At 44.3% G+C, this 15,943-nt stretch overlaps 1 protein-coding gene across 6 annotated transcripts in view; it reads right to left on the bottom strand.

Annotated features, from left to right (window-relative positions):
* The window catches only part of EXT2 (exostosin glycosyltransferase 2), a 134,582-nt gene that overhangs the window by 109,144 nt on the left and 9,495 nt on the right, over window positions 1–15,943 (bottom strand). For all 6 annotated transcript variants that reach the window (XM_082410470.1, XM_082410466.1, XM_082410467.1 and 3 more), the window contains 3 exons: window positions 15,253–15,818; window positions 14,213–14,302; window positions 9,316–9,432 (listed from right to left, as the gene is read on the bottom strand). In XM_082410470.1, the coding sequence (XP_082266596.1) occupies window positions 9,316–9,432; window positions 14,213–14,302; window positions 15,253–15,788 (743 nt within the window). In that variant the 5' untranslated portion in view covers window positions 15,789–15,818. The remainder of the gene's footprint in view (window positions 1–9,315; window positions 9,433–14,212; window positions 14,303–15,252; window positions 15,819–15,943) is intronic.

Raw genomic sequence — 15,943 nt, 5'->3', positions numbered from 1 at the left:
GGTTACAGAGCATAAACACGACATGGGCTGAGGGACCAGCAGGGATCACTGTAGAAGAAAGGAAGAATATAAAGCAGGTTCCAGAGGAAATGAAACCCCCATCAGACTTAGAAGCAGGACTCACTTAAATCTACCTCAAACTGGTACAGACCAGGGAAAATACTGAAGATACACCTCTCTGGGTACTGCCACCAGGGAAGATAACAGGAAGCGATGCATAAGGAACGACCCAAAGGCTACAGTCTGAACCCCACTCCCCACCCCACCGCTTTTCTTCTTGCTTTGGGAGAAAGAAAGGGTGATCGTTTTATTTTTCCATTGTTTCTCAGGCTTATCTGGAGGGTCCAGCTGGAGAACACCGTATGCATCCACCCATGGCCAAAAAGAATAATCATTCTCTAACGGAGAAGGTGCCACCTTCCCAAGCGCTAAGCTTCATGCCCAAAAGACACAGAGCAGTGATGGAGAAGGTGAACCCTCTCCCTGCCAGCGGTTCAGCCAACAGAGCAGCACTCACCACAGCTGTGCACGGCTCTCAAATCCTCAGAACCATTTCTTCTGGTCATTTCTTTCCACAGCTGAACTAAAAGCAGAGGGTACTGCCCACACCACAGGGAGGAAAGAAAGGGACAAGCAGATTCCCTAGAACTTCGCTGTCCAACAGCTGTTAGCCACGTGAGACCATTTAAATCTATTAAAATTTAAAATCCAGTTCCTCAGTCACATTAGCCACATTTCAAGTGCTCAACAGCCATAGGTGGCCAGTGGGCACCTGACAGCACAAATACAGATCATCTCCTCACCGAAAGTTCTGTTCGAGAAAGCTGCCCTGGACGGCAGCACAGACCCAGAGCCCGGGGTAGAGGCAGGCAGAGGTTAAGAGAGACGCGGAGGGCTTCCCTGGTGGCGCAGTGGTTGGGAATCTGCCTGCCAATGCAGGGGACACGGGTTCGAGCCCTGGTCTGGGAGGATCCCACGTGCCGGGGAGCAACTGGGCCCGTGAGCCACAACTGCTGAGCCTGCGCGTCTGGAGCCTGTGCTCCGCAACAGGAGAGGCCGCGATAGTGAGAGGCCCGCGCACCGCGATGAGGAGTGGCCCCTGCTTGCCGCAACTAGAGAAAGCCCTCGCACAGAAATGAAGACCCAACACAGCTAAAATAAATAAATAAATAAATTTATAAAAAAAAAAAAAAAAAAAAAGAGAGAGACGCGGAACAGCAGCCCGTCAGGAAGACAGCGCGGATCAGCTGTATCGACTGGTTTCTCTCATCCTGGGCAACTTCCCCCTAAATTACGTTTTATTGAACAATACACTGTATATTTACAGCCAAAAGTATTCCTTCTAGCCACTGAAGCAGACTCTTGAATTCTACTCCCAGCCCTGAGCCTCAATCATTTTTCTTTTGTAAAAGCATTAATTTTCAGAGGGATGACTTATGACGGGAAGATCACATACAGGGAACACTCTCAGATCATCTCAAAGTGAAGACCATCTCCATTCAAAGTATTTCTGTAATCAAACTTGTCTGTTTAAACAGGAGGAAGATTTACAGTCAAACTCTCAAGACAAGCATGGAGACCACCTTAACAATTAAAGCCATTTGAAAATGAAATGAACTGTCTTGTGAGGTGCTGAGTTCTTTTTATTACAAATCAGAAAACTTTTCATTAAGAAGTAATAGCAAAAGGTATACATTAAGTTAGAGCTGAACGGCCTCTAAAGGTCTTTCCAACTCCCAAGACACTGGTTCTACGGTGGATGTCATGGAGCACTGGGACTTGCTGGATATTTCTGGAGATTCTCTATTTAAGTAACATAAAACTGGAGCTCCGGGCTGCTAAGAACAAGAATAGACATGCTGGTATCCAAGGGGGTGTCCATGCAGGAGGATGCAGAGCGCTGGAGTCCTGGAGGGAAGAGGGTGCTTCTGCACAGCGGGGGTGGCCCGCCCACAGGGAATGCTGAAGTCTTAGTGGTGGTAGAGCTTCTACTTGGGAGAAGAGCAGGGAGGTGGCCTGGCACAGAGTACGAGATCCCTAAAAGAGTGACAGGGGAAGGGGCAGAGGTAGTTATGGCCTCCCAGCATGGGATGCTGAGACCAGGTGAGGTTAGGAGGGCATCCGGGCAGCCCAGGAGAGTGTTAGAGGCCGGGCAGGCTGAAAGGGAGGGGGAGGGTGATGGCAAGAGTAGCATCACTCCAGTTGGGGGCGGGGGGTGGGGGTCAGACACAAGAAAGGTGAGGAGGGTATCTGTCCTGGGGTGATGGGGGGGGAGCAGGACCACTACATGAGGGTCAGAGTCTGAGTGGGCGTGGAGAGGGCATCTGTGCAGTGAGGGGGCAGTGGCAACAATGCGACAGAATTCTGGTCACATACAAGAGGGTCGATCAAATAAGATACTGAGGATGAGGGGAGCCAGATTTCTCACTGTCAGAGAAGGGAATTACAAATATGTAAAGAGAGGGAATTCCCTGGCAGTCCAGTGGTTAGGACTCCGCGCTTTCACTGCCGACGGACCAGGTTTGATACCTGGTTGGGGAACTAGGATCCCGCAAGAGGCGCAGTGAAAATTATATATATATATATATATATACGGAAAGAGAGAAAACCAGAATGCCCCTGCGGTGTTGGATGGAATTGAAGATACCGATACGAATGCATGGTTTTCAATACATGTAGACACATAGAGAGAGACAGAGAGAGAGAGAGAGAGAGAGAGAGAGAGAGAGAGAGAGGGGGGGGGGAGAGAGAGAGAGAGAGAGGGAGAGATCCACCTATATAGACAGAGAAATAAATACAGATGCTAACGTGTGGTGCTCAAAGAAACTCTTGAGTAAAGAAAGACTCTGGGTTGGATTTCACTGTTAAGAACACAGTTCTATTTTTAGACACTCAGCCACCAGGCTCCCTGGGTCCCCACCTACCACTACCATTTTCTACATAAATGTGCAGATGTGAACAAGAGTCTAAAAATGTTCCCCCTGCCTGCATGCTGGCTCTCCCTGACCTGGCAGATGGCTGGTTGATGGAGCAGGCCCATTTTAGTTTTAAGCAAACAAAATCTTAAGGTGGATTTGTTTTTCTTTCAAGGACTAAAATTACCAGCTATGACTTTCATGTTTCCTCCCAGCAGTGCTGATATCGAAGCTTAAGTAAAATCATGCTGAGAACTCAAAGTCTCCCTCAATAGTAACAGTTGTAAACTCCCAATTTAGTTCCTTTTAGAGAGAAAATGACAAGAATTCCAGCTGAGGCCAACACAGCTGTGAGAAGAAGCTATCAATAGCAGCAGTCCTCAGCTTCCCATTGAAAAATACTGAGAGAGATTTAAAATAAAAACAAAGCTCTTACTACTCTATGCAGCCCTCAAGAGATGTGGGAATTCCCTTAAAAAGCAACTCTCACAAAGAGCAACAGATCCCAAATGTTGCCGGGAGGTCACCCACACTGCCTCCTCCCAAGTCCCTAGAAAGTGTGATGAGTCTGGAGCCTGTCTTTGCTTTGCTTTGCTTTTTTCCCCCTTTTTTTCAGACGGAGAGGAGTGTTGTTTGTAAAAGAAACACCACAACTGCAGGGCCAGACTGCAAAACCGGTGGGGAAATGGAGAGGGCGGGTCCAATTCGGCCGTAGAAATCCACCCCTTGGCCAGCAGGGGGAGGACCACGCCCATCGCAGCCTTTAGTGTCCTTCTGCTGCCCTTGAAGACAGAGCGCTACTCTATCTAGTTACTGAACCTCAGAAGTTTAGAAATCAACTGCAGCCTTAAGCCATCTAAAGATCTTAATTTCAGCCTATACATAAAAATTAGAGATTACGTTACCAAGAAAATACCACCGAGAGAACAGCCTGTAAATCTTTGAAACTACTCTTTGAAGGTAATTACTGTTCAGAGTGGTTTGCTCTCCTTTGTTTCATCTTCACTGAATCTTTTCCTTTCGGTATGTTTTCTTCCCTGGATTAAGTCTGAAGGGAACTGACAGTCCTAAACCAATATAAGAGAGCTAGGGACGTCCCTGGTAGCGCAGTGGTTAAGAATCCGCCTGCCAATGCAGGGGACATGGGTTCGAGCCCTGGTCCGGGAAGATCCCACATGCCACGGAGCAACTAAGCCCGTGCGCCACAACTACTGAGCCTGCGCTCTAGAGCCTGTGAGCCTCAACTACTGAGTCCACGTGCCACAACTACTGAAGCCCGCGCACCTAGAGCCCGTGCTCTGCAACAAGAGAAGCCACCGCAATGAGAAGCCCGCGCACAACAACGAACAGTAGCCCCCGCTCACCACAACTAGAGAAAGCCCGCATGCAGCAACGAAGACCCAACACAGCCAAAAATAAATAAATAAATAAATAAATTTATTTTAAAAAAGAGAGAGCTAGATTATACTCAAGAGATTACATGATAAAGAGAGTTTCGTCCGAGCAGTCTTAAGAGGCCCACAGGCAGCTGAGCCGGCCTGCCAGACTCGCTCCTCACCTGCTCACCCTGTCTCGCCCAGGCTTTCTCGGCCGCAGCACTGCCGACATTTGGACCCAATGATTCTTTGTAGTGAGGGGCTGCCCTGGGCATCGTAGAGATTTAGCGGCATCACCGGCCCCCACCCGCTAGATGCCTGCAGCACCTTGTGCAGAACAGAGTTAACACAGCCTGACGGCTCTCTTTTTCGAAAGGCTGGCCCTTGGCTGGTGCGTGGAACTTCGATTTGGGGGGAGAACTATAAGAATGGCTCACTGGGCCCAAACTGTACAAACAACAGGGTTTATGCTGAACACCGGCTTTCCTTCTGGGAGCCTGAAATTACGCACAGCACGTGCCACGCAAAGACTGCCCATGCGATTCGTTCCCAAAAAAAACCCTGGGCACTGAATCTCTGACGAGCTTAGCTGGTGGGCAGCATTTCACATGGTTGTCACAACTCGGTGCTGGGGGAAGGAAGCCCCTCCTGTGTGATGCCGAGGGGAGAACACCCTTGGAAGCTTGCCCCTGGTTTCCCTGGACTTCACCCCGTGTGCCTTTGCTCTCTGGGGACTGTGATTTACATCCCTTTGCTGTAATAAACCAGAGCCACGAGTATGACTACACACTGAGTCCTGTGGGTCCTCCTGCAAATCATCAAAATTGGAGGTGGTCTTGGGGACCACTGACACACCCCCTCAGTCACAACAGTCAAAAATGGCTGCACAGATTGCCAAATGTCCCCGTGGAGGGGCAAAATCAACCTCCCTCCCCTGCTGAGAACCACCAGCCTGGGCACACTTGGCCCAAATAGGCCTGCAATAAAAGTTTGATTTTAAACTGAAGTGAACAGAACTAAATTGACTTAAATAATCTCCAGAACAACAGGAAAAGAAAAGGGAAAAGAAACAAGCTTTTAAAAAGAAAAAACGTTTAAAATCACACAATTGATTTCAAGTAAATGCTCACAGAAGCAGCAAGCAGAGGAGTAAACCTTTCTTCAATTTCAAATGACTTTTCTCTATTCATTAGAGTTATTCAAAGCTAGTGCTACATAAATATGCCAAATTCAGATCCTAGGTACATGAGAGAAACCTGTACTGCCCCAAGGGGTACCAGCTGGGCTCACACAGATCACCCTTTCTCAACTTATGGAAATCCAGCCTCAAAACACGGCATTGAACTATATCAGTTCCTCCAGTCTACAAATTCTCTATAGATTTATTTTTGTGCTTTCATCTTGATGATGATCAAAAAAATTAGTATAGGCAAATCTTTGCTCATATTTAATGATGTATACTACTAAAAAATTTTCAATGTCCAAGCTTGTATTTGATGGGCTAATGAGAGGAGAAGGAAGACTTAAAATGTAATAATGCAAAGCAAGTACACAAGGGTAAAATCTAAGTGATGGGTATACAGGTGTTCACCATAAAATTCTTTTAACTTTGCTGTCTGCTTGAAGATTTTCATAAAAATGTTGGGGAAAAAATACAAATCATGCACCTGTACCAGATGAAGATAATAATGTCAGTATATTATAACAATATACTACATAAAGGGAAGCTTCCTAGTGGTTCAAACAGAAAAAGTGGCAGGAAGAAGTACATCATCACCCAGCATGCAAAGTACAGGCATGCTAAATGCAGAAGTCCCATAATTAACGCCATATTCACCTTGAGAGATGCAATTCAGTTTTAAAGAAAAAGCCTCAGCTGTGACATTATGTTAATCTGACTGTTATTAGTTTTGTAGATTTGTCTGTATTTAATTTGTAAATTTGTTTTAGTTTTGTACTTGTCTAAGTACAAAGCAGCTTAGATTTTTTTTTACTTGTACTTATTCAAGTTGCCCTACTTAAAAAAGCAATTAAAATGCAAGGGATCTTGAATAGCCAAAAACAAACAAAAATAAAACCCCTGAAAAGGAAGAACAAAGTTGGAGGACTTACATTTACCACTTACTACAAAACTGCAGCAATCAAGACAGTGTGGTAGTGGCATTAGGACAGACATATAGACCAATGGAATACAATTGAGACTTCAGAAATAAACCTATATATCTACAGCCAGCTGATTTTCAACAAGGGTGCCAAGATCATTCAATGGGAAAAGAACAGTCTTTTCAACAAGTATGGATAAGACAACTGGATATCCACAAGGAAAAGAATGAGGGAGGACCCCTACCTCATACCATATACAAAAATTAACTCAAAATAGATCAAAAACCAAAATGTAAGAGCTAAAACTAGAAAATGCTTACTAGAAAACACAGGTGCAAATCTTTGTGGCCTTGATTAGACAACGGTTTCTCAAGTATGTCACCAAAAATGCAAGCAACCAAAGGAAAAATAGAAGCTTCATCCAAATTAGGAGCTTTTGTGTATCAAAGGACACTATCAAAAAAGTGAAAAGACAACCTACAGAATGGGAGAAAACATCTGCAAATCATATATCTAATAAGGATCTAGTATCCAAAATGTACAAGAATTCTTACAACTCAACAATAAAAACACAACCCAATTTGAAAATGGGCAAATGATTTGAATAGACATTTCTCCAAACACAGTATATAAATTTTCATAGCCAATAAGAACATGGAAAGGTACTCAGCATTACTAATTAGAGAAATGCAAATCAAAACCACAATGATACCTCTTCACATCTGCTGGGATGGCTAGAAGAAAAGACAGGTAATAACAAGTCTTGGCAAGGTTGTGGAGATATTGGAACCCTCCCTCATACCTTGCTGGTGGGAATGTAAAATGGTACAGCTGCTTCAGAAAACATTCTGGCAGCTCCTCAAAAAGTTAAACATAGAGTGAACATATGACCCGGCAATTCCACTCCTCAGTATATACCCGAGAAGTGAAAACATATGTTTACATAAAAGCTTGTACATGAATGTTCATAGCAGTATTATTCACAATGGCTAAAAAAATGGAAACAACCCAAATGTCCCTCAACTGAAGAATCGATAAACAAATGTGGTATATCCATATGATGAAATATTGAGTCAAAAAAGGAATGAAGTATTGGTTCTATTCTATAAAATGGATAAACCTTGAAATCACTATGCTAAGTGAAAGGAGGTAGACACAAAAAGTCACATATTGTATGACTACATTTATATAAAATGTCCAGAATAGGCAAATCCATAGAGACAGAAGGCAAATTGGTGGTTGTTGCTAGGAACAGGGGGCGTGAAGTTTGGGGGCAGGGATAGAGTGACTGCTGGAAGGCAGTGGGTTTATTTTGGGGATTCTGGAATTAGACAGCAGTGATTAGACGACAGTTGTACCAGTTTGTGAATATACCAGAAAACACCGAATTGTACACTTTGAGTGACTTTTATGGAATATGAATTATATCTCAATTGAAAAATAATAAAATAAATTAAGTCAACTCTGGGAGTCCACTAACAGAGGAAAATCCACAAAGATGATCTAAGCAGCAAGTTCATGAACCATTCAGTCTTTTTTTTTGCACTTGCCTAATGGTAGAAAAAAAAATATTTCAAGCTCTCCTGGGCTTTATACATTGTCTATAAAAAGTTGCTATGCCTAAAGGAAGTTCCAGAATTTGGTTCTGGGCCACACGGGAACACATATACAGGAGTGAAATGTCTTCTCTTTGGGAAAGTTCCCTTACTTCTCAAAGAACCCATAAAAGCTTCTAAGGGGAAGTTTGGGATGCTTCAATAATGGTTCTAATGTTCTGTGAGCAAACTATTTCCTTGAGACTCATTTCTGACACCAAATGCTATGGGTGAGTTTGTAGATCTCAACCAGCACGTATAACATTTCTGGTGTGGCAATGTACAAATCAGTCACCTTCATATTATACATGAGCACTTGTCACAAAAGCAAAGGATACTATTATCATCATGTTTGTTTAAAGCTCACTGATATGCTCATCATGAATTAGCACAATTTTTAAACAGGCTACAGGAAAAAAAAAAGAATTAGATAAAATACCCTGCACATCCATACCGTCAGCCCTTCTCATTTCCTCGCTCACATATCAGAAATATGACCCAATTATGTGCCAGGCACAGGGGACATGGCAGTTCAAAACAAGACCTGGCTGAAGCTTACAAAATCAAAGATCCAAAACAGATAAGGTTGAAGCAAGTCGTTACAAGGGCATAATGAGGGTAACTAGGAGGAGTGCCATTCCAGGGGCCAGAAAGTGCCCCCTGACTAAGTGGTATTCAAGTTGAAACCTACAGGACAAGCAGGTCATTAGTCTGATGAAAATGAGGAAAAGGATTTCCAGACAATGGAGAGTGTTTACAGCCCAGAAAAACTGAGAGAGCAAAGCTTATTCTAAGAACTCAAAAAAAAAAAAAAAAAAAGAAAAAAAAAGCTAGAGATGGAGACAGTGGTCATGTAGTCGAGGGTCTTGAAAGACATTTTAAGGAGTCTGGGCTTCCCAAGAACAATGTGATGCCAACAATCAAACTGGAGAACAGCGAGACCAGAGGCAGAAGACCAAAGAGGAAGCCGTTTCAGCAATCCAAAGGAAGGACGTCAGTCACCTGGTGTAGGGTGGGTGCAGAGAGACAGAGAGGTAGACAGATCTAGAAAATATTGAATACGTAGGATGTAGAATCAATAGGACTTCTTATTCTGATACAGGAAGTAAGGGAGAGGAAAGAATTGACGACACCACATAGATTTCTGATTTGGGAAGCCTGGTAGACAGCACTGAAAACTGACTGAGAGAGAGAGAGAGAACTGAAGGATCAATAAAGTTGGGGTGAGGCAGGGATATGGTAGACTCAAAGATCCTGGCCTGTAATCGATGCTTTGGCTCTCGCCAGCATCTCCCAGCACACCGTGTTGTGCCGAATGCTCCTCACCCTGGTCCTTTCTCTGGAAGGTCCACCTCGGCTGACAGCGGACTATAGACAGGAATGCTGACATCGTAGCCTTGCCGGTAAGTCCATGTAGAAAAGCCACCACCAGCCAACAGAGCCCTGAAAGCAAAGGATTTTGTCAAATGATGAGAAAGAGAGAAGGTCTCCATTCTGATAAGCTCTGTGGAAAGGGGTAATTGAATATTCATAACAATATCAACCACAGCTAATGTTTACCAAGTCCGTTTTCTATAAAGACACTGTGCTAAATGTTGTACCATCACACCTCCTGGACATTAGCTGCATCCTATTCCTGAGTCACCACCCTTCCTCTGGGGTCCTAAGTAGTCTTTCCCTACTTTCCATGTTTTAAAATACATCACAGCCAGGAGGACTCCCTTTGAACAGCCCCTCTGCCACCTCATTCAGATCCCATTCACCTCTCCCAAAAGTCATACCCAAGTCTTAAACACACTTACAATAACAGCAATAATAATAGGTCTGTACAGGACAACTGGCTGGGGAAGTCACTTACCAACCCCACTGACTGGAATCTCAGGGGACAATGGACAAAGAAAGCAGTGGTGACAGCAAAGTAGCACATCTCATGCTGCCTACACCCCAGCCTCTCTCCAATTCCCGCCCCGAGCAGTTCTTTCCACTGTCGTCCCAGAGCTACGTGTGCGTCATGTAACCTCTACCAGCTCTCACCATCCATTCCAGCTACTCAGTCTTATTAACCCAATTCCGTCTACAGGAAGCAGAATCCAGAACTGGACCTTTAGTGCTTCTCTTGCAGTCTGTATGCACGAGCTTTTATTCTCCTTAGTTAGAAAGCCAAGAAGACTCTGTTTTAATTGGATCCAGCAAGTCTTACAATGACACTTCATCAGAAAGGAAGCAGGTGTATATCACACCAACTTCCACGGTTATTCTGTCCCTGGGGCTGCAAACCCATCAAATCACTTACTGGGGCAGAGTGATGCCAGTTCCATGCACTGCACAGTCTGAGCCAAAGTGTATGAACTGAAAAGTCACATTTTGTGCCATCTTGATTGCTACCAATCCCCTCCCTGCCCTGATGACAGCCTACGTTTCCTTCTAACATGACCAGTTTAAGTTCAAAGATTTTCAAACCACCCCTGGAAATCCCAATCTGTTTGTTTAAGCTTTAGGAAACCAAGAATTGGTCAGGGAGGTAACGTGCAGGCTAAAAACCTCTCCAGCTGCCAATACACTATGTAAGACTCAATGACTAGCCTTCGTATCAACATACGGTCTTATTTTTCTTGACTGGCATTCAGCAGTGAATCTGTCCAATGTGAATTTGGGTGGGTTCCATGACCATGATGGCAAGCAGACTGCATGGGTCCCCACAACCTATGTGCAGAGAAGCAAACACTGATCCAACACACAGGCACCAAGCAGTCCAGGTAAGCCAGGGTAGTGGGTGATGAGGTAATTACACCCACACCCCAGAGGACAGGCGCATGTGTATGCGGTGAGAAAGGAAGCAGGTGTACATGACGCCAACTTTTACTGTTACTCTGTCGCTGGAGCCCCAGGGGTAAGGGAGGGGGTTAAGCACTGGTAGGAGGAAAGCATGCAACCCGAAGCATGTGTCCTGCCACAGATCACACATGTGCAATCTGGTGTGTGATCTCAGGAAGAGTCGCCACTGCAATTAGTCAAACAAGCCTCACACTGGCCCTGCTGCTGACAAGACTTCAACTCGAAGTCGCTGCGTCCTCTTCTGCCAAGCTTTCCCTAACATTATAATGGAGAAAAAATTGTAAGCCTCCCTTGTTTTACAGAACACGTGTTTTACATTGACTGAAAAGTAAATTTCTGAGAAGCACATTCTGTTTTCCCATTATGTATCCCCAAATCAGAGATCCGTTCCAAAGCCGCAAGAGACTGAATACAAACCGTGCAGCTAAGAAAGCATTACTATGACGACCACACTCACACCAGGCCAGGTGTTCTGTCACTGGAAGTGTCACCAGCATCTTCAGCACTTTCCGGGACTTCCTGACTCGGGGACATCACCGACCCTCCTCCTCTCAGCCTGGCCCTGTGGACTCAGCATCCCTACCCTGGGTCTTTCCCAGACGCTCTCACAGCTCGCCTCCTCCCATGTGAGTATTCACAGAGCCTGAACACAGTTCATCTGCAAGTGTATCTTTTACTTCCTTTTAATCAGGCCTGCAAATTCCTCAAATATAAAGCTTCACGTTTTAGGTTTTGCAAAAAAAGAAACTGACCAATTCTATTGATTATCCTTATTTGTTTACTGACTCAAACTGTAAAAAAAAAAATTACGAGACAAGTATGTTTGAGCAATGGCTAGATATTTGGTGAATATCTGGTGATATTAAAGAACTACTGTTAATTTTTTTAGGTATGATAATAGTACTGTAGTTATATTTTTTAAAAAGCTCTTATGCAGAGCCTCAAATGAAATGTTTACAGATGTAATGATATAACATCTGGGATTTGCTTCTAGATAATCTAGTGGGGAGTAGGTAGGAATACAGATAAATCAAGTTGACAATATCAAAGCTGGACAGTGGGTATGTGGGGCTCACTGAACTAGTTTCTCTTCTTTTATATAAGTTTAAAAGTTTCCGTAAGAAGTTTAAATAAATATACACCCATACGAAAGCAGAAATTTGTGAGAGATACGTGCAAAGAAACGATAACAAAAATCTAAGGTAGTAATAAAATTACAGAATGTGTCTGAGAAAACAAAGATCAGTAAAGTCAGACATTGAAGAGGTATAATTTGCTGTCATCTGAGTTAAAATAAAATGAGTATGTGACTATATATATGTTTGACTATAAATCCATCGAATAAAGACTTGAAAAATACACAGTGTTTGATAACAGTGATTACCTCTCAGTAAGACAGTAAAAAGAGAGGAGGATTTGAAAGCATACTTTTACATTTTACTCTTTGTACCCTTGCATATTGTTCCAATCTTGTACCAAGAAGGTATATGTGTATCATGCATAGGATTTTTAAAATCTGAAAGAGAAAAACAGATCCAAACAGCATAAAATATGTATTTTCTGAGCTGACATTTGCTTCAGTCCTGGTCCTTGCATTTCCCTGAGTCAAGTAATTCTTAAATAATCACACCTAGGACTTTAGATTTCAGGGGGATCTTAGAAACAGTCTAATCTAGCCTGTCTGTTTTCTAATTTCTGAATAATCAGATGTGCAGCTCCTGCTAAAACCATTCTACACTCCTGGTTCTTGCCTCCTCTGAATCCAGAAGCAAGGACAAAGGATAAGAAAAATTAACAAACAAATCTACTATCCTTACCCCAACCAGAAGACCACCTAGGCTTCAAAATGATATTTCCCACATGGAAAGATAAAGGAGGACTATACGATGATTCATTACTTGCTACAGGATTGCCTATAATCACTTACAAAAAATACATGCACAGGGAAAACGATTTAACCTTCCTGATCCTTAACACCTAAGAACCAGCAAGAACTTAAACTCTCTCCTGATCACTTGACACTTTGCTGCAGAGGAATGAAACCCCTTTTAACGTGTGCACTTGATAAAAATAAAATCCTTCTCCCGTGCAGATACATATACCAAAATGTCAGCAAAAGTGAAATGTCCCAAACAGAAATAAGCCCTTCTCAAAACAAACCCAGAACAGCAGGTGAAGACATCGCACTCCTCACAGCTCTTTCCCTTCCCTTCTCTATCCTCTAAAGTATTTCACTTACCCAGAACAACCAAATGCATAAAACAGTAGCCCACTCAGGAACACCGGGGCTGAGAGCCAAATCAGGGATCACCTTGTGTTTAGCTGGTTTCTACAGAATTTGTGTGGCCTGACTGCCCTCTATCGTCCAAAATGGTTTCTACACCAAAGTTGAGGAATGGTCCTTGGGTGTGTCTTTTCTAGTGATAATTGTATTTCCAGATAGAAACTCAACACTGACTCTAGATAATCACTTAAAGCAAAGAGGGCTTAGATTTAATCTTCTGGGGAAAAGCAGTACTAAGTGTAGATTTTCGTAACTGACAATGCTGGCCTCCCACAGCTGGCCTCACCTTTTTCAGTAACAATGATTTTTTAAGAGTTAAACATCAACTGTAATAAAGTTGGTTATAAATGAGTTCATATGTGAACTTACAATAATCCTCTACCTTGAGTATTGCCCCGGACCCTCATGTTGGGCCCAAACCTTCTGCTCTCTTCAGAGCCTTGAACCAAGTGATAGGAGAGGAACCTTAAGCGACACCTCCCTCCTGAGTTTTCCAGGAAGTGGTGCAGTCAATGCACAAAAGGGCCAATACACAGTAAGCGAGCTCCAACTGCAATCGTGCTGTCATGGCCGCCCCACACCGCATCTGCCTGTTTGGAAGTTTTATTAGGAAGGAAGGAAAGAAGCCCACTGATTGAAACAACAGAGAGTAAATGGTACTCAGAGTGCCCTCATTCCCCGACGTTACAGGCTCCAATTACACATCCACGCCCTCTCCCCTCAGCAGCTGCGACTCTACTTCTGGCAAATGCTCCCAAATGCAGAGAAAGCTGACACAGCCAGTGATGAACCAGGCCCTGGGGGGGTTGGAGGAGAAGTTATGCTCAGGAGAGCACAACCCAGACTAAGGAGACAAGACAAACTTTTAAGATGCCCCGCTGGAACCTAAGCTCCAACTGGTTTCCCCCAACAGACTTAGGCAGGTCTGATGCTTCTAGGTCTTGAGGAGGAAAAGGCCTAGGACAATTGTCCACTTTAACAAACAATTCTGGTTACAAAGTATGTCCCAGTGGGCTTAGAAATATCATTTCACATGAACGAAAGGGTCTTGCATTTACTTAATCCTCAGAACCCTATCACGGGGACAGCCCCAAATATACCTACCTGTCTCTGGGGACATCCAGGGCCGTGTTATAATCTGGGGGACCTCCAGGCAACATGTTGAACAGGAGGTGATTGGTTCCTCGATCCCACCTATTAAGAAATTACACATGTAGGAGAATTCACACATCAACTATGAAGAAACAAAGACAAGTCAGTTTCTGGATGACAAGTAGTCTCCCCAGCCCATAACAGGGCCTCTTCTCAGGAGTGCCTGGAGATTCCAACAGTGCATCAGGCACTGGCCTGGCTCCTTCAAAGGAAAGCTGGGGGATGTGCACTCCAAGCTTGTCCGCTACAGAACTGCTTATGCTAATGAAAACCTGAACGCTAACCGAGTGTTCACCATTGGGTTACAGAAACAAAAAATAAATAAAATACAGAAGGCCGGTTAAATACATTAGGGAACATGTGCAAAATGCAATACTATAGAGCCCTTAAAATCATGTAGAACCGACAGATGAAGATGAAATTATCTGGAAATACATTCATGATAAATGAAGGGAAAAAGGCAGCAAGAGAGCGTGTTTTGCCGTGTGATCCCATTCTGGACAAAAAATGTTATATACACATGCATGGGTATATATACTTTATAAAAAAATGTATACATATATGCCTATGTATATGTTTTATACAAAAATGACTGAAAAGTAACAGCAAAATATTAATGATTATCTCTTAGAGGCAGGCTTATGGAATGAACCTTACTTTCTTCTTTTTGCTCACCTGTATTTTCAGACTTTTTATAGTGAATGTATATTATGTGAGTAATAAAGAAGGGAAAAAAGTGCTTAAATTTAAAAGGAAAAGCATGGGAAGCATCCTTAGCTTCTAAACGTTAAGAGGCTGGGAACCCACAGCAGTGGCACAGGAGGGTGGTGCGGAGGCCAGGTGCCCAAAGCACCGGTCCTCCTACGGGTCAGTCGCTCATCCACTCACCCCCATATGAGATAAGAGACAAGCAGCCAGCCGGACACCAGCTCAAGAGAACCACTGGCTCTGCCCCTCCTTCCCTCTAGCTCCTGGAAGACCTGCTACGATACCTGGAGAGCTGGGCCAGCGCCTGCGCCGTCTCCTTCACGCGGAGCGCGTTCTGGTTGAGCAGGTCGATGGACGGGATGAACAGGCAGGCCCGGGTGATGTCCTCAGTGTAGTAGTCGCTGTCTGAGACGGCCGTGAGCAGCTCGTTGTACTCCTGGGAGATGGTGCTGCTCACTGGGACACCCGCATCATCCACATACTTTTTCAGAGAGTAAATGTACACCTTGATCTTGTTCTTGGGGTTGAAGCCACAGCGGTAGACGTCGAAACATGTGTGCATTCTGCAGCTGAGGTCACCACGCTCGGGGACGGGGCTGTCGGCCGGCAGCCGGACCACCGGCACGTCGCGGATGCTGCGCTTCTGCACGCTCCAGTCGCTCGAGGACTCGATGGAGTGCGGCCAGAACTGAAACATGCCCGTGGCGATGAGGCCCAGCAGGACGATGGAGAAGAGGGTGATGTAGTAGATGCGGTGCTTGGTCTTCATTCTCGGGATGAGGGCAGGACCCCGGATGTTGTACTTGACCGAGGCACACATAATGACCCAGAGAGCCTCTTCCTCACACTCCTAGTTACCAGGGGAGAAGAGAGAAAAATGAAGTTTTTAGAGTGGCAGATGACACTTGAAAGGACTGTTCAACTCTGAATCTACCTCTTTCCCTTAAGTGGTCTGATGAAATAATGAAAAGGGAT

The sequence above is a fragment of the Balaenoptera physalus genome (assembly GCF_965194825.1).
Source record: "Balaenoptera physalus genome assembly, chromosome: 10".
Lineage (NCBI taxonomy): Eukaryota > Metazoa > Chordata > Mammalia > Artiodactyla > Balaenopteridae > Balaenoptera > Balaenoptera physalus.
Note: the sequence above shows the minus strand (reverse complement) of the source record. Positions and strands in the feature narration are given on the sequence as shown.